This window comes from Columba livia, chromosome 7 (genome assembly GCF_036013475.1).
Source record: "Columba livia isolate bColLiv1 breed racing homer chromosome 7, bColLiv1.pat.W.v2, whole genome shotgun sequence".
Lineage (NCBI taxonomy): Eukaryota > Metazoa > Chordata > Aves > Columbiformes > Columbidae > Columba > Columba livia.
Genome location: NC_088608.1, coordinates 6,531,440 through 6,551,162, shown reverse-complemented (window position 1 = coordinate 6,551,162; position 19,723 = coordinate 6,531,440). Strand labels below are relative to the sequence as shown.

At 42.0% G+C, this 19,723-nt stretch overlaps 1 protein-coding gene across 4 annotated transcripts in view; it reads left to right on the top strand.

Moving 5' to 3' along the window:
* The window catches only part of THSD7B (thrombospondin type 1 domain containing 7B), a 318,202-nt gene that overhangs the window by 218,435 nt on the left and 80,044 nt on the right, over positions 1-19,723 (top strand). For all 4 annotated transcript variants that reach the window (XM_065070332.1, XM_065070334.1, XM_065070331.1 and 1 more), the window contains one exon: positions 3,485-3,748. In XM_065070332.1, the coding sequence (XP_064926404.1) occupies positions 3,485-3,748 (264 nt within the window). The remainder of the gene's footprint in view (positions 1-3,484; positions 3,749-19,723) is intronic.

The window sequence follows — 19,723 nt, the reverse complement described above, 5'->3', positions numbered from 1 at the left end:
ACTGTTTTCAGAAGGTTTACAAGAAATTTACTGTTATTGTTATCCTGAACACTCACATCTTTTCATATTCTTGTGTTTGAGAGCTGTGCTCTAGCTGGCTTGAGTTTGCTCCGTTAATAGAGGTGAAAACTCAAAGACTTCTACTATGGAGTAAAATACTAACATTGCTGTGAAAATATCTGCTGTGATAATGGCTGGGAACTGCATGGCAGCAAAATGTGGCGGCGACCACTGCTCCTTTTTCTAGACTCCCTTGTACCTGGCTGCAGGGCTGTCTCGTTATTCAGTTTGTTACTGCTGGAGCGATCCAAGTTTTTAGTAACTACCAATTACAATATAGAGACATAATGGCTTCAAGCTGCCATTTATGAGTACGGCTCATTAAAGGATAAAGATTTCTCTTTTACATACAAATCATTATTATACAGTGCTCTGTTGTTTCTGCCAAAAAGAGTATTCTAAAATGTTCTCTCTATCAATGCCTGTATGTTTACAATAGTAGAAATCCTCTAAAGCCTATCAGATTAATAGGTACCTGATCTTACAGAAAATATGTAAGAATAATAATAAGTGAATACTTATAGAAATAAGTGAATACTTATTTCTAGGTCGCTTTAAATCTGAATTTTCTTTATGAACATCAATGCAAGTTACAAAACAGTATGGTCTTCTCTATCCCCTTTCTTACTCCATTCTACATCTGACATAGATCTGTCCAAGTAAGTGGCCCAAAATGGTTTCTGATATTCAGGTGTTGATGGCCTGGCTCCTCACCCACACTGCGTTTGTGACCAAACGTCACCAGGCTCTCTCATGAGACCTTACTGGGTTCCCTTCCTCCCGCTGGGAAGGAGCTCGTGGTCTCAGCCTGTTCCCAGTGAAGACATCCTGAAAAGCAAATGTTGAACATGTCGGGGTGTCCCAGGTGGTGCTGGGCGGGAAGGGCCAAATCAGACATTGGGTTTGGTTTGACCACAGTTCAAAAGGAGAATTCGATGAGATTAGTGTTGGCTTGTCTTTGCATAAAACTTCATCAAAATTGGAGCCTGACGAAGGTCTTGAAGAAACCTCATCCATGTGAACTCAGTCCAAAGATTTCAGGAAAGTGCTGTTTTGGAAGTCCTTCATGCTGTTAAAACTCCTTTATCCGTTTCTATTTCACCTTTCTGTAAGCGTGCGTGAATTGTACCGCCTTGTTCATCACCGTGTGTGTCTGTGCTCCAGTGAATGCTTCAGCTTCATTATAAGAGTTCATTAACAATGTCATTTAGTGGGAATCTGCTAATTGTTTGCTAAGTTTGCTTGCCTCCCACTCAGTTTCTAATAGTATTATTCATTTCACTTTGTAAGTAATCATAGGCTCTGCATATAAAATTAGTCATTACTAAAGCTAAAGACTTATTGCAGACCATACCAAAATTCAAAGTCATTATAATGAAAACACAGTTTTTAGGTGAGTCTTCAGTTAATTAATACAGTCAGTTAATTCACAGTACTATGGATACAAAGCATTTTCTATAGGAAGGTGTATTTTCAATGTTTCATTTAATTTTTATGTACAGTATATACTACCTGATAATATTTAATGTATATAGTATTTGTTAGTGTTAAGAAATCTAATTTAAAAAGAAGAAAATACTACTTAATTGAAGCATTTATGTCCTTGAAAAGTTTGGCAGTGGTGTTTTTAATAGTAATTTCCAAAGCAGTCTGTGAAGATGATAAAAATATCATCATCACTAATTCTAAAACTATGTCTTTGTGAAGAGTATGGGAAGAATGTCACTTTTACCCTCAAATTAGGACTTTCATAGCAACTTCATTAGGGGGAACATTCCTCCAAAACAGATGGTAAGGCAAGGTGGAAAAAGGTGGTGTAAAAGTCTGAGACTATTAGCATCCTTACCTGTGCCTGATGTGCTTCATGTTATAATGGCAAAACACGGGCAAGTCCCAAATTCCCATGTTTACTAATACACTGCAGAGCATACAGCTGTACGTATACACTGAGTTTGTGCCTTCTGTCAGCTCGTCAAACATAAAATGCTGGAAATGCCACTAGAGAGCTCCCCATCTATTTAAAGCCTTTTAAAATACTTCCCTTGAAGTGTGCGGAGTTGTACCTCTTATACCTTGCTTGAATTTGCTTATAAATATATAAATATACAGATGCCAGCAGTGTTTGATTTCTTTGTGTTTATTTTATCTTTGTGCTGGCAAACTTTGCATTCTCCAGAACTCTGGAAATACAGTTTTGACAGAGCTGGGGCTTGAGGGACACTGATATTAAGGGTCTGCAATCAGTGCCCTTCTCTTTGGAAGTGCACATTTCTATGCAAACAGGTGTTGATGACAGCCAGCTTGTGACTCTTGGTTCCAGAAAAAGGGTCGTGGGGTTATATATAACTTATTTTATGTTTTTAGTATCTTATTTGTGTGCAATACCAAAGAGAGAACATTTCTCTTGGGATCAAAGCTTTCAAAACTTTTTGGAGAAGTATTTTTAGTGCGGCCAAGATCCCTAAGAAACATGTTTGAGGACGGGATACAGATGCGGTTTGCTAGTGAAGATGAATTCTCCCCTTCTGTGCAGATACCAAATGCAAAGACATTCCTGAGCTCAGCCTGCATAAAGATAGCTCCGCGTCACGTTGGCTAACCCATGCCAAGAAAAGAATTGATTTTATCTTTAGAGGCTGTTTACCTTTGTTCCCTTTGTAAACCTTTGTTCCCCGGAGCAGCCGCAGGGTTGCAGCGTGCATGAATTCTTTTCTTTACATTATCCTTGTACCGGGAACCTCTTCTTTTGCCTAGAAGTTGCAGAGAGCTGTGCTACAGCTTTATTTGAGTGCCTCTGCTTCCTGAAGCTGCTGAGAGATGTGTGAAGAGCCTTCTTTTAAAACCTGTTGAAGGAATAGAGCAAAAGAAAACATTAAACCAAATGTAACTATTGAAGTACTTTCCTGCCCTGATAATTTAGTGAGGATTATCTTTTCTGTTTCCTTCAAAGTATGGTTTGTGTGCAGAATGCATCTTTAACTAATTTATAAAGTAGCTCAAAGAAGTTGTGGCTAATTTATAGTCCTCTGGAAGTTGTCCTGGCAACCATTGATTGCGAGCACATAGAGACAAAACAATCAATTTATTTTCATCAGATAATTAGAGAAATATGATATTATATAAAATTACAAAGCATTTTCTGGGCAGATCGTTACTAGACGAAGAGTTTGTGTTTAGCTCCTTGCCCTACCCATCAAAACAGTATTTCCAAGTTCTCCGGTTGCCCCTGGAGATAAATACCTTGTCCTTGCACTCCAGAGCACTGGCAGCAGCTAATAGATGCTTCGGAAACATCCCTGGATATTAACATTCAGACTGTCTTGGTTCTAATGTGTTGAGTTCATGCAAGTATAAATAATATGACGTGTTGTTATCAAAAGTAGCAGATGTTAAGCTAACGAACAGATTTCTGTGGTTGGAACAGGGCGAAGCAGAAAGCGAGACAAATGCCAGAACACAGAAGTTTATCCTCAAGTTGAAACAGAGCCGTGCCCCTGTGAGGTGTTCACCTCCCAGCCCCATGGAAACTGGTCCGACTGCATTATCGGAGGGGGTACATCCGAGGGGCAGCTGGGAACGCGATCCCACAGGGATGCCAAGGAGTGTGGCGAGGGCGTACGGCTGCGGGCTATTGCCTGTTACGACAAGACCGGCAGACTCGTGGAACCATCTCGCTGCAGCAGTTCGGGTAAGGAGATTTTAAAAAGTGTACGATGCGTGTAAATAGTCCAGGTCCTGAGCACAGTCATCCACTGAACTGTTCATTTCGGAGCCTGTCATAGGTGTGAAACTGTTTAACTGCTGCAGCAGTTTTCACAAGGTCGCCATGAGTGTTGAACACTCTACTTCTAATATCTTCTTATTGCTCTTAATGCTAAGGTTTTCCTCAGTATGAGGGTCTACTGGCATTGCTACAATGGAAATGAAGAAGAAGAGTGCTAAAGTTTGCTATGGCATCAGAATACTGGAGGCATTTATTTGTCTTAAAATCCCATAAAAGTATAAGCTTAGAAGAAGGAGGAGCTGCATTTCAATTAGCATTTTGTTTGAAGATATTTCCTACTTGTTTATAATTTTTTTCACTAAATTTGCAAGTTCGTATGGTTGTTTTCAGTGAAGGAGTCAGGAATTTTCTTGAGATAATCATACCTAATTACAAAAACCCTGTGATGTCACCTGCTGTCACTCATGCCAAGTACATGACTTCAGCAGCCAGTGATCCCCTCCTTGTGATTTTGTGCCAGTCTAAAGCTCAAATTGATACACAGCATATATTGCGATGTCACTGTTTGCTGGGGCTCTGGTCTGTGGTTCTGTCCTAGCAGCAGTTTGACTTCACACAACCTAAAGTAGCCTGTATCAAACAGAAACAGGGCAGAAGTAGAAATAGAACAAGCAGGAAATGTCATTCCCTATGGATATTTTCTCCCAGTTCCCACAATTTGGATTTCATTGCAATTATTGCCCTAAACAGATTTATGGAAAAAAAGCTCTTATCTTAGGGGCAAATTCTGTACCCATGTTGCCTCCAAACCACTGATGCTTTCTGACTTACACTCAAAAAGCTTAGGACACCAAACATTGTGATGTAGTATGTTTGAAGACTGCTGGTGAGCTGTATGCTGAGAGAGGGAGAAATGATGTCTCAGGAGGAGATGGAGTAATCCAGCGGGAACCATTAATGTTCCAGGGTATATAAGGGAGCAGAGAAAGAAGCGGGGCTGCTCTGTTGAGGGTCTTCTGGACAAGGCTCAGCAGTCGGAACCGCATGTCATAAAAGGAGAAAAAAATCCCACCGTAATGAAGTGATTCAGTCCTGGAGTGAATTCCTCTCACAGCTGTTGATGGCTGTTCCAGCTGGCTGCACGGATTCATAAAGCAGCTTGCCGTGGTTTGTGTTTCAACAATGTGCTGTTGTACCAATTGATTATGCCTCTGTGGCCCATGAAGGAGGAACGTTATACCTTTCCCTCACAATATTACCTTTTTCTTCTGTAAAAAGGGAGCTGTTGGGTTTTGAAAGGTGGGTTCGCCTGTGCCATGACTTGCTCTTTTGGAAAACTCAGGGGTTTTATCACTTATTAAAAAGAGGAGGTTATCTGTGCGTGGGGCTTTTCTGAATCACCTTGAAGCCTGTTTTGTGTCAGTGATATTTATGCGGCATTTTTAATGCTCCAGCTTCTTTTAGGGAGGTAGCAGGGAGTGGTAGCTCAAGGGGATTGATGTTGGCTTTCTTGTCTTCTACTTTTTATCAGAGCAGAAATGATTGCAATACGGCCTGGCACCAGACCCGTGTCACAGGCTGGAGGCACAGTCAATGCTGAATGGAGAGCCCTGATGTCTGCCTTTCCTCCTAAACTCTGTTTACAGAGTGCTCAGTAGACCCTTAGGTGTGGAAGTGGGAGTGAAAGTGGGGTGAGATGTAACCACCTTCTGCGTACCCCATGAGAGTTCCCCTATGGGTGAATTATTAATCTCCAACCAGAAATTGGTGGCTTGGGGTGCAGAGTGCACGAAAGTGGGCAGAAAGCTCCATAGGCTCCACTTCCATCACTTGGGACCTGCCTTCCAACCAGAGCAGCTAAGTGAAGATAAGCCTGATATTTATGGTCTCTAGAGCTGGGAGCTTTCAAAATGCACTTCTGAACACATTATTGAATTAGTGATAGAAACAAATCATTATCCAATTAATAATTAGCAGAATGTTATTCAACCATAACAGAGAAGAGCAAATTACAGAAGCATGCAGAATTGCTAACCCCTGAGAGATTATTCATGGCAGATTTTTTTTAAGCAGATCAGTTTGTCTTTTTCACAGTCAGTATCAAGTGACCTTTTAACATTTGCTAGCTGACCATATTTATGGCTAATTAAGCCACTGCCTTACATATTGAAAGCCAATCACTGTGATGTCTGGCCATTGTTCTTGCTTTATGAGCTGCGGAGGGTAAGCATGTTCCCCTTCTCTATCTTTCAGGTCTTCTGGCTTCTCTTTGTTCCCTGCTTTTTCCCCATTGCAGGACAGTGCTTTTCCTTTCCCTTGAACCAGGACGAAAGTCAGAAGTTATAAGATTCAGACCTTGTTTTTTTGCTGGGTCCTTTTTAAGAGCTTTTACGAAGTATAGAAAGACAGATGTAAGGATGCAAACTTGCCTTGGAGTAGGTTTCAGTTTCTCCCAGACTTGATAATGCCTTGAGTAGAAGGTGTAAGACATTAAAAATTGTATAGAATATGTCAGTTTGTAGTTTTTCTAGGGAGCGAACTTTGGGCTCTTGCCTCCTTGCAGCGATTTTCACCTTCCCTGACTGAAACCTGGCTGTTGAACTCACCACTTCAGGGGGATTTAGTTCACCTGTGTCAATGGGACTTGCTATGTGACTGTATCGTAGTTATCAAGTGAATGTACTGTGAGCTCGAGCCTAATGTAGAAATTAATCACTGCTCAGAGGGGTTCAGGATCTGAGACCCTGATTTTACACTGAATTTCGTGAGAAATTCTGCATTAGCAACTTGGGCAGGGAGAAACCAAACAAAAAAACCCATTGAAGTCTGTTCATCTGTGTTTGTCAGCAGTCTAGACTCCAACTCTCCTAAGCCTGCAAATGTAATAACCCTTTTAGTGTACCTTCTCAACAGGAAATGGTTTTTTCTCACCATTGCTGTAGTTATCATGTACAGAGTATCCCAAGGTTGAAAACCGATTAAGACAAAAGTATTCCAGCTTTGACTTCAGGGAGATGCACTAGTAGCTTCCCTGGTGGTCTACAGCTGCTTCTGTCAGGACCTGAGTCCTGGGCTGGAGGAACCTCTGCTCGAGCTTGTGCGAACACTTCGGGTCAGCTGTGGTGGCCACACACGTCACACCTTGACTAATTTACCCATCCTCGCTGCAGTTTAATTGTGCGTTAGCTCATGATCGTTGGATATGACAGACTCAGTGAGGGTGACAGAGCCAGGCCCAGGCTGCCCAGGGGGGTTGTGGAGTCTCCTTCTGTGCAGACATTCCAACCCGCCTGGACACCTTCCTGTGTAACCTCATCTGGGTGTTCCTGCTCCATGGGGGGATTGGACTGGATGAGCTTTCGAGGTCCCTTCCAGTCCCTGACATTCTGGGATTCTGCGATTCTGTGACTCAAAAGTACAAATCTTGGACTTCTCAGAATTGTATCCATTTCTGAACCAAACCATTTCTCTGATGTCCAAAAAAACCATACTGTAGCTTTTTTTTTTTTTAATATGACTAGCTTTTGTGAATAGTGTACTGCTTTGTTTTAGTGATACCATCGTTTTGATGGCCCGTTCAATAAGCACAAGAAATTAGTGACCTGCAGTTCCCAGATTGAGCTAATTATTTTTTCCCCAAGTTGGTTCACTCTTCCTTTCCTTACCTTAATTTGGAAAAGCAATTATGGATAGAGGTGACTAACTATATTACAAAAATATAATTGATAATTTGCCTCAATTTGTCTTCCCATCAAAAGAGTGACTTATATTGCATTCAGCTCACTGCTAGTCCAGAGGGTCTCTGTTCTGTGGCTGATGTTTGGAGCATCCTCTTTGGACATGGAATTGTCCTCTTAGTTACAGTTCATCCATTTCTCAATCTGTCATCTGAGTTGCTCGTGCTGTTTTTGAATTTCCACCTCCTTTGTTTTGTATTATTTCATGTAGCTTCTTTGCCTCTTTTTTTTTTTGTGTGTGTGCTGTGCCAACAGGGTTTTGGATTTTTTTTAATCTTAGAAGAACATAGGGTGCCTCATCTGTTCCAAATCAAAGGCTGGAGATTTCTGTGCTCTTGCACGGGGGTTCTGCTTTTGATCCGGCGGGCAATTTATGGAAAGCAAGAATTTATGAAGAGTGCTTATACTATTCAAATTGTGCTGTGCTCGCAACAACAGGAACCTGGAAGAAAGACACAACAGACAAATAGATCCTGGCTTTAAATCACAGAGTGGGTAGTTTCAACCTACAGTCACCTTAAAAAGCTTTGATTATCTCTAAATTTATGAAGGGCATGGTAGGGATGCTCATAAACCTCCTTATTCTCAACAGCGCAGTGTTTTGTTGTACGTGGTTTAGTTGTGGGTGGACAAATCAAAGAGAAGTGGGGTTGCTCAGAGGGCTCCCCAGTCTCTGATGCGGGGGTGTCGCTCTGTTCCTCCCGGTCAGACCAGTATAACACTGCTGGTGGGATTGCTGCTGGCAAGGTCACTCCTTGAGAATGTCAGCTTTAGGCCCAAATGGGTGGGATCGGCAAACAGATGCACCAGGAGGAGTTAAAAAAACTTGGTGATGTGACAACTCATAGCGTTTGTGGTTGCTGGAGGCTGTTCCCTGCTCCGAGGCACATCAGGGCAGCGTGTGGCAGCAGTGACAGCGCCTCTTCTGTCCTGATGGGCAGTGTCCCCCACTTTGAGAGGTTTAGGAGACTATGCAACAGTCGTGGATCAGGAATTTCAACTCCTCCTGCTGAAAACCACGTAGTATCAAGTCTCACGAAATTTGGTTTTCTAGAAGGTCAGCCCAGAGCAGTGCTGTATCTCTACCTGGGGCAGGCCTCTGGGGTCTACGGGCCCTTAGGTGAAAATCCCAGCCACCAGCTTGATAGACACTGCGTGACCTACCTGTGAGTTAACACAGGGACCTGCTCTGAACCGCTGCGGTGTGTGAAACCCCTCACTGTCATTTTAGGAGAAAATGAACTATTTTCAGGTAGCTTTCAGTCACTAAATTTTAATAATTGTTCCCCCAGATGATATTTGTGTAGCTGAAAAAACCATAAACAGAGCTCAATAGGTTAAAGAAATGTGACCCAAGTCTGTCCTGGACTGATAGCAAAACTACCTTTCCTACAAGGTAGCAATTTTGGGGGGGGGGGGGGGGGGCGGGAAAGGGTGGAAAAGCTATATTGAATAAATGCCTGTTCATTTGTGCAAGTGCATCTATTCTGCGGTATATATTTTTCCATATCTGGAAGAATGAAATTGTTGCAGAAATCCCTGGTTCTGTTTTTAAAGTCTTCACAAATTAAAACTTTTCTGAACAGAAATTTCACCTCTGTTTTTGAAACTATTCCTAACTATTTAATTTCGTTCTTAGTCTAAATGAAATTGTATAATGAAATTTCATTTTTTAGCACAAGCCATTCATTCCAGAATCCAACAACTTTTTGCTTTAATTGGTGTCTGTGCTTCCATAGACAGTGTCCTACAAACATCTTATGGATGGGACCTCATATCTGGAGGCCTCATTCTTCACAGCCCCATGTCTTTCTCAAGGGAGACGGGAACCCTGCTGAGGTTGTGGTCATCCCAGCTCCAGACCCCGCATATGACAACCTTGGGGTGCTCCTCCTCCCTAAAAGTGTGGGAGCAGTAGATGGTCTTGGCACCCCACGTTCAGGCCATCCTACCCTTCTTTTGGCATTTGGGTTTAATTAGATATTACAATACTCCCGTTTCTGTGGTTTCCCCTATGTGTCTCTGTGGTATATCTCTCTGTGGCCTTTGTATTGCAGAAAAATGACTGTTTAACTTGGCAGGACAAAGCTTTTCAAAGACTGCCTGAGGAAAAGATTTCAGCTAAAAATTCACCTTCCACCCATTCCACCCCCTGGCATGGGAATTAAGGCTGAGTTTGATCACGGGTGGCCAAAAGGTGTTGCCGGCTGCAGATGGGGCTGTTCGACCCGCGTGTTCCCTCTTCAGGACTCTTCAAAGCCACTGTTACCCTTGACTATTTTTCTGCTATCTCAAGGCTAAATAGCTCTTAAATTCAGCCCTGAGACCTCGGCTGGGTTCTCCTGTGGACCCCTCTCCAGCATTTCCACAAATCTCCTCGGAGATGTGCGCAGTGACACTTAATTACAGCTGTGGCTGCCAGGGGAGCTGTAAGCACAGGAACAGAGCCCATCAAGGAGCTGCCCTCCATTTCTTGTTTGACTACAGGATTTTTACATATTGCTCTCGTAACGGTTCTCAAAGAACATTGATTTATTCCCTATCTTTTCCTTTCCTTTTTTTCCTAAATCTGTTCACTGTAAGAAAATTTGGCCACAGTTCTTCCTTCCTGGATGTTAAAAGAATTATCAAATGAAGACAACTGTTCAGACATTGCTGTTCTCTGTGTTGTTTTCTGGCAACATAATCAAAGGTAAAAACCAATCAAAAAATGTTATTTCTGAATGGGTCAAACTGGCTATCTAAGAAGCTTGTTTAAAGTAAGGTAAGATTTCCCCTGAGGCATTAGTATATAGAAATACACATTCTTCGAGATCTTTATCTTCTTACAGAATGCAAGCCTTCATCTTACGAGGAAATATTTGGAGGATTAGCTATTTGAGCAGCATCCTCTGTAGATGCGGCATTCAGTCAACGATGTCTGTTGTTACTTCTAGGCTCTAAATATAAATCTCTGTAGCGTGTCTTTTTGCCCAGATTTTTTTTGGCTGCTTTTTGCTGCGTTCTGTAAAATGACCCTTGTGAAGAGGCAGCAATACCACACTACCTGAAGGAATGGTTTTTTTACTAACCTCAAGCAGACTTTCTTGTGTTTGATGATCACTGTCATTCTCCACTTGCCCCACCACCTCTGCCCACTCTGGCTTCCGTCCATTTCTTCGTTTCTATTATTAGGCTCAGTGAATTTTTCTCTGTTTTTGACAGGTTGATTAAAGCTCTTCCATGGGAGTTGGGAATATTTTTAGTGCAGAAGTAGTAACTTGGTGTGGAAATAGTCTATTGGAGGTTTAGGAGAGCTTTGATAGCAAGTTAATGCGCCGGGCGATCTACTGCCCTGATTTCTGCAGAGGGCCACAGTGAGAGCATCACTTTGAAATGTGGCCCATCTCTTTGGCCTTAATAATGCATTTGTCACAAATACACCCTGTTATGAAGCCAAGGCTCTAATAAAATGTTACTGTACAAAGATAGCTTTAGAATTAACATTTGCTCTCCCAGCGTGTCATTCCATTTAATATGTTATATGGGGATTATGAAGAAATACCATTGTAGCCTATCCCTTTTCGTGAGTTATGTACTCTGGTGTTAAGACATCAACACTTTTCTGCTCATGGGAAGCTTCATGATCCCTTTGAGACATGTGTACCTGTACAGGGAAGCGACATGCACTGGTGGAAGTGCACAGGATTCCTCTCATATCTTACATGGAGTTTTTTCAATGTTTTTTAACCTGATTGCCTTTTATACAACTCCGATGAGCAGGCAAATAAATAGATGACAAATCATTTTTAAGTGGAAGGTGACAATTTCATATCTTTACTGCTGGTGTGGAGCCCTGTGGCAACTGGACATAGTAGGTGTTTTAGTGGATTTTTGTGAGTGTTAAGGTATTTCATGTCTGACATATTCTGGAGGTCTTCAGATGCAACATCATGTATTTCTGCTTGTATGGAGCAGGAGTCCTACAAAAAGAAGAATTCCACTTTTTGCACATAGGCCAATGTCTGAATAGAACGAGCTGGCTGCCAGAGCAGCAGTGAGTCTGCTGGGGCACTGCACACAGCAACAAAGTTAGCGTGGTAAGTGGAGATGGGTACATGGTGGGTTTCTTTTAAGGTGCCTGGTGTAATCTGCTTGATCAAAGAGTTTGGGAGACCAACATAAAAACATTGCAACAGCAATTGGGAAATGATTTGAGGAAATGAGCCTGAATTAGGAAGTGCGGGTGTAAAATTAAACTTCAGCTCGGTCTGCTCTGAGGATTATCATAATGATATTATGAGTAAATGAGAATTTATCCTACCTTAGTCTGTTCCGGGGTCTGAGATATACTTTGAAATCTTTCTGTCCTCCAAAGCTTGCAAATGGGGGTGGTGTAAATTAAATCACTGAGAGCTTGGTTTGCAAAACCTCTAATATCCCTCACAACAGACAGAGGCTCCCTCTGTGAAATCTTGGATCTCATTTGTATTTGGTAACATGGAGGAGTGACCATTAAAAATCGTATTATTCAACAAGATTGCATCGCTTTCTGCTTCTGTCTGAATTCATTGAAGTCCTCCAGCGGAGGAGATTGAACTACACAACCGGAGTGCTCAAAGTCACTCTGCAAAATTGAAACAAAAGTCTATCAGGAATTCAGTACATCAGTCCTCTGTGCTGGGGCCTGCTGACGTCACCAAAATGTCTTATTTCCATCTCAAGGTTTTCCATCATCTAAATGAGTTCTACTGTTCTCCCCGTACTTAGGCTGTGGAAAATCAGGACCGTTCCCTTTCTTAAAATCCCGTTGCCATCAGATGTTTTTTATAATAAAGCTTTATTTAAGGAGGTCACATGCCTTTGTATCCCTGCTTCTGTAGCAAGGTGACCTCTAATAGCGGGAGTGAAACTCCCCATCTGAGCAGGCTGGACCTCACAGCAGCTCCCTCGTGTTTGGAAAAGCGCCCACAGATCTTCCGAATGCTGGTAATGGTTAGTGGCATCTTTAAAGCAGCATTGGTATAATTAAAGCCTGTAGTTAGGTTTCTCATTTAGTGCCGATGAGATGAGGAGGAATTAAGGCAGTGTATTGATGTGAACGTATTGATCTGAGGGGTCACCGTGTCACTCGCCTCCTGTGATGGCTGTGGAGGTCTCTGTGGGCTCAGAAGCTTCTCCCTGGCTTTTCAGTACCTGTGTGACCTGCTCGTGAACAGAGGCACTGGCACTCTTTCATACCTCTTGTGGTTGTAAATTAAAGTACTATGAATGTTCATTTAAAGGAAAAAAAAAAAGAAAATAGAAAGTAAGGTTTTTTTCATGTTGTTGTGAACCTTCTAGATAATATTAATTGCACGTGGATCTAATTGCTTTGTGTTCCTTTCTTCTGCAGAGTCATCTGGTGGTTTATTTTGTCTGAAATAAGAGCAGTATTATAATCATGGAATCATAGAACAGTTTGGTTGAAGGGCCCTTCCCAGCTCCCCCAGTGCCCCCCTGCCATGAGCAGGGACATCTTCACCAGCTCAGGGTGCTCAGAGCCCCGTCCAGTCTGGCCTGGGATGTCTCCAGGGATGGAGCATTCACCACCTCTCTGCCCAACCTGGGCCAGGCTCTCACCACCCTCAGGGGCAAAATTTTATTCCCCACCTCTAGACTTAGTCTCCCCTCTTTTAGTTATGCACAGTGCTTGCTAATTACCAGGAGTCGAGGGACTAGCATTAGCATTTCCCATTTTGTAAAATGGAAACCATCATGTTGCTGTCTGAGGGAAGTTGTCTAAATGAGGCTTGTCTGTGTCTTGGGGTGGCAGCTTGGCAGCTGAAATGAGGTGACATATTGTGTTGACAGTGCCTGATGTTGTGGTTGGAAACTGGCAGGAAGATGCTCTCCGCAGAGGGCCCCACACTCTGAAATTGAGTTTCTTAGTGTGCTCCAGCAGAGCCCGAAGCCATTGACCTTCAGGCTATATATGATTTACTAATGGGGGCAGATATTTTTGATGACATTTTCCGGCAACATTTCTCCCAGTGATGGACCCTTGGCTCTGGAAGATGCTTCCCGCCTGGTCCAAATAGCCCAAGTCTATATTGATCTTCAGAGCACTCTGCAATATACATCTATTTTCAGAGATACTGTGCAATTGGGCCTCTGAGAGGAGTCAGATGTTGGAGAAATAGGGGAATTTGACGGTCTGTGGACAATTTAATTTTGTCTTCATGATGTATTGCAGAAATGTGATCACCCTTTAAAAAAAGCCTTGCTTTATTATACAAGTCTCATAATAATAATGAAAAATAAACAAGATCTCAAGTTTATTTTAAAAATCTACTTTTACTGTGAGCTGAGTAGCCTGAAGTGCATGTATATGCTAAACAATTCAAAAACGTACAGTGGGATGAGTTTCTTTCCTTATATATGGAAGATGACGACACTGATAGAGGAAGAAAATAACTACTCAGGTTTGTTTGGACAAAGCAGATGATTTTCCCAGTGGCAGGGTCATGGGCAAAGTATATAGAAAACCACAGCTGAGCTACTCCCCTAACTGCTCTCCATCCCAGTGGATGAGTGTTTATTTGAGTAAGGACTTTCATAAGACGTCAGGGCTCCCAAGCAGCCGGCTCAGCCCTCGGCTGCGGGGCAGCAGCCCCAGGAGGATGGGGAATTGTTCCCACAGCTGGTTCTGGAGCCCAGACCGATCTGTGCAGTGGATTTCTGCCTGTCTGCATCGAAAGTTCCCTGCGAGATGAATGTGCACTGTGAGGTCCTATTTATTTGCACTATTTATTTGCACTCAGAAGGCAGCAGACGAGTCTCTCTTCTCCGGGAGAGTTCTCAGCTTGTTCTGCAATCTGTTAAAAGGAATGTGCTAATTAATGGAGATTGCCTTATTTAGTTAAAAGATTAAATACATCAACTATTGCGGTTTGTATGTAACTCGAAGTGTAAGCTTGCAAGTTCTTTAAGGAAGAAAACTAATGCAAAATCAAAGGAAATTAGGAATCACGATGCAAAGTCAGCATCAACCCAACTGCCTCATGAGGATTTATAGAGACTGTGAAATTGAGCAATAAAACCAACCTTTGAATGAATTTCAATAACAATAATGTTGAGCTAAACTTACCAGAGTTTTTTACAAGTCCTCTCTGGTCTATTTAGAATCTATAATCAGTCTGATACGAAATAACGAGAGCATGTGCCTCTTTGTGGAGAAGAGCAAGTGGGAATAAATTAGCTAAGGGTCCATTATCTGAGCTTTGCAAAATATTTGATGTGAAAGTTATTTTTGCTGGGTTTTTTTGGTTGTGCATTTACTGAATACATTCATTAGATTATCTCTTAAATTTCCCAGCTAGCAAACTAATAATGCATAGAATATCTCAAATCCTTGCATATTAAAAAAGAAAAAATATTAAACATTTGTTCCATGGCAATATTATATTCTTTTCAGTGCAACTAAAGTTAGTAGCAACTTTAAGACTCCCAAACTTATTCTGCTTTGTTTCCTTCAGTTAATAATGTTCTCTGTTGAAGCAGGATTTAAATGTTTGGACCTGGATTGCTTAGGATGATGTGCTCCCCTTGTAGCTCACAAGCCTTATCCGCCACACGCTGGGAAAGCCCAACCATGGAGCTGTGATCAGCTGGTGGAGCTGGTTTCTCCACTGCAGTCTGTGCTCAATACTGGGTTTTAACCCGAGTTAAAACATGAGGTTTGTTTTGTGGGAGATCCCAAAGCTTTCAGCTGAGCAGAATCTGTCCCACCGAGTGCCATGATCCACCAGGTTTCCTTTATAAAGCCTTTCGCTATTAGACTTTTCGCACCACATGGATTTACTGGTTTATTCTCCATATTTCACAGTCTGTAACCAAATGAATGTAAATATTAATTGCAAAATGAATCCATTTTATCCCCCTACCTTTGGTCTGTGTAATTAGAAACATTTCTTCTGTATTGCTGTCCACTCTGCTGCTGCCTTGTTTGTTAAAGGGCGATCTCTTTTATCCTATAGACTCCAAGGGAAATTAGTGGTCTTATTACCAGTGGCAGTTGTGGTGATGCACAGAATTGTCCCTGTCATAGGAATGACCTTGAGTTTTATGAAGCACCTCAAGGTTTACTAACAAGGGTAGAATGGCTAGAAGTTTGTTAATTGAAATGATGAAATGTGTTAGAGAGGATACAAATGAGTTCAAAGCCAATTCAATTAGAAGTGCATCTGTTTCCAGAGCTGCTGGAGAAATGTTTATTTTCAAATCGCTTTTAAGTCAGCCTTTTGGAATTCTCTTGGCACTTTTGTTTAACGCTGTGTACAGACCTTACACCCGCAGCAAATTTATCATTTGGAAGTGCAACAATCAGGTGGATGCCATTGTCTTATGTTAGCTTGTAAACCTCCTAATCGCTTGCTTCTCCCTCCACAATCATTTTGTGAATATAGAGAGGGACACGGAAGGACGTTCCAGCCCCTCGCTGGCTGTCCCTGGTGTGGTACGTACAGAATCTTGTGTGGGTGGGAAAGAAATTGGGCTACTGCAAAACTCCCCGTGACACCGCGGTACCATCCACAGCCTCTTGGTGCTTCTGTGCTACTGACACCACCGGCCCATCATCCTGCTGCCTCCTACTGCCTTGGCTCTTTCGAGTCGCACCGCAAAAATGAGACAAGAATAACAGTTTCCACACCATGTATTCGAGCCCTCACCTCCAACACTCACCAGACCATCATCCTCACTTTATTCATCTACCTGCTATTTCTTCGTCTCTTGGGCTTCCCAGTGCATCCCATGTAATCGTAGATCATTTAGGTTGGGAAAGAACTTTAGGATTGTTGAGTCCAACCATAAAATTGTGGGTGCTTTGTATATTACAGACACTTTAGAGAAGAGACTCCATTTGTGGCTTGTAGAGCGACAAGCACATTGTTCTTAATGAATAAATAATAGTAAAATGAGCTGTGCAGCCTAGGTAAATGCATTTGTTCATCCCATTACGTTGGCAGTGTCTCAGTAGTAAAACAATAGCAATTTAACATAGAAAAGGCTTATTTGATCATCCAGCTGAATTTTTCCTGCCAATTCAGAACTATTCCCAGCAGTATGTTTCAAAGTGCCTATTTAAATATCCCATGCACCAGTGTTTCAGTCGCTACCTCCTGCGAAATCTGTGGCACACAGGAGCCTGCTATTGGTTCAGGTAGGACAGAGGCTCTCATCTGTTGTTTCTAAATTAAATCTGCTTTAGTTTAGTGGTATTGAAGATTTTTGAGGAATTAAAAAAAAAAAAAGATAGGTTAAAGAAGCTTCAAGAATTATTATAAGAACATATGGAAAGCAGACCGAGCAGGGCTGAGGAGAAGGAAACTCAGCATTGAGGAACCTCCAGGAATTTTTGGTACTAGGCTTTGCAGATGAAAGGAAAAATGGGGAATGTGATGGTTGAGTGATACATTTAAGGATGACACTCATAAAACCAGCTGTGTAAACTCAAACTTGAGTTAGTGTCCCTAAGCTGAGCGACAATAACTCGGAAATGTGTTTATGTCGTTTCCTTTATTCATTTTTTTTAATGGTAAGATGTATTTCTCTGGATAATAGACTGAGTGTAGAATTCGTTATTAGTAGCTGATTTTAATAGCATATCTCCCTCTTTTTTTGTTTGTTTGGTATTATGCACCATGCCAATGCTATCAATTTCATAGGAATGCCAATACTTAGGATTATTGTGGGTGTCCAAACTGAAGTATTTTCAACCCCCTGACAATGGCAAGACGGAAAAACAAATACCCTATTCTCATAGGCAGTTGATGAGCTGAACACAACATTATTTACTAGTTTCTCATAAAAAGATAGCCATAAAAGCATTCTCTGAGCAAAGGGGATACATCACATTAAGATTTTTGGAGGAAATCTTTTGTTGAATGAAATCTGTGATCCGTGGGTGTCTTGGCACAGGATTAACCTCCAGTGATTGATAGAAGACATAATGACAGGCTGTGAGGAGAGCTTGAGAGAAAGTTATGTTCCCATTTTGCTTCTGTAGCGTTGTTCAGTATGGAGAATCGGCTTCCTCTGGGCAGTATGATAATTTAATGCTCTATTAGCTGGCCATTATTTGTTTCTACTTAATGTAGTTTAGAAATCTGGGTGAGGAAACTCAGAAGGTCATGAGCTCACCTCTTGGCACCGGGATGCCTTTAGAAATCCTGTGGTTCACTGAGGATCCCCACAGCACTTCCTGAGGATTGAATATAATAGATTTATTTAGTTTTGTTTGTTATAACTTTTCCCTCCTCTTCCTTATATTCCTTTTATTTTTTTGCCTTATATTTCTTTTTTTGTCTTATATTTCTTATAGAGGTAGTTCTTGAACTGCCAAAAGGCATAGCCCGTTTTGCCTTCACTGATACGTTGATAACCCCTCTGTCTAATCCTACTTTGAAACACAGCACTTTCTTTGTTTCTGTTGAGAGTTAATTACCTAGGCTGTCACGCAGCCCAAGGAAAAATGATATTTCATATGGTAGTGGAACAGAACTCTTTGGAGAACTGCCTGAGAAATGCTTCTCATAAATCTATCCCGAGAAAATTTCTTCTACTTATCATAATGTGTTATGAATTGCTTGAGTGGCAACCTAAGCAGGTGGAATAGAATATTAGTGGGATGCTTGAGAGTTTCATTTGGGGGGGGTGGGAAAGCAAGGCTATTTTGAAAATATTTGTATTAGCATGTGCATGGGTGTAATCTCAGATGAGAATTCAAAACATGCAAAGTTGAAATATCTCAAACATGTGGACACCGCTGTAATGGATTGGGTAGGAAATACTTAAGATACATAATTCCAGTGGCCCTGGAACTGCAAATAAAAAGGCAACGCAATGTAAGATAAGAGATGAGAGGTAGCAGAGTGAGGAGAGCACAATGTATAGGGACAGGCTGCGGCTGTAGGGAAGAGTTACAGCAGGAGGTGCTGGGGAGAAATGATCACAGCTGTCAGGCTTCGGGGTGGCCGCTGTGAGGAAGAGGGAACAGCAGCATCACGAAGGAAGAAGAAGAAATAGGTGATCACTGAGATGAAGGAGAGAACTGCTGGCTTTTCTAGCGTTTTTTTAAGGCACTGTTTACAACAACATCATCAGTATTTCTTGTACTCCTAGGAGGTGGATATTTTCCAGTGGGGGATTCCTAAATAATTCTGACACTTGTCTTGATATTGACTTCAGCATGAAGGCCGGGAGGGAGGCAGCGTATTGCTGCTGTGGTTCAATGCTCAGGATGTAACACGGTCCTGGTTTGGAGTCAGCAGCAGGTTCAGACACCACCGAGCCAGTAAATCCAGCCCCAGAGCAGAATATTCTCTGTGCCTCAGCCTCGGTGTTTCCTGGTTGTTGGGGGCCGTTGTCTGGGGGTTTTGCAGGGAAGCTGCTTCTAGTTTTTTGGAGGTCTTTTTCCCCTCTGCTGCAGTGACTGTCACCTTTACAGAAAGTGGGTAAGCCCTTCTTAAAAGTGCAATCAAATGAGCTAATTTGGTATTCTGTACATAAGGAATACAGAGGAATTGTAGTGCAATGAAAACCAAACAGAAGGAAAGGGCATAAAAATGAGAAACATCAGAAATACGGTAGGGATGAAATTCAGTTATTTCCATGACCATCATTACTAGTGCTGTCAGAGGGCCAAAGCTGCCGGGAATAAAGGCTGATCTTAGCAGCCACTGACTTTCATGGTCTAATACGAAATCTCTTTTTTGTTTAAATTAAAATAGGACATACAAACATGACAAGCAGGTAATAGGAAGTGGAGGAGAATGAATGCAGCAGGGTAAGCAGGAAGGTGCAGGAGCTATTCCACACTGCCAGCCCGAGATCGGTGCCAGTAATGCCCTGGAGACCCCGAGGTTTTGGCCATTCTCCACTGCCTTTCTGCACCCCAGGAGCTCCACAGCCAGTGCTGGGCTCTGCAAAGTCTCTCTTCCCACATGCCAGTTCCTAAACTGGCTATGAGGTTGTGCCTGTATGTAGAAATGTTGTTTTTTCCCTGAGAAAACCCTCTTGGCTTTTAATTCAGCAATACGTTGATCCTGTACTTGTCTAGTATTCTGATGTTAAGAGGTGATGATCTTGGGAGGACTTTTATGTCAAGCCAAGTTAAAGCAAAGCTTCAAAATGCTCTTTATGAAACCCAGAATAGGCAAAATATTTGGAACGATGTATAAAG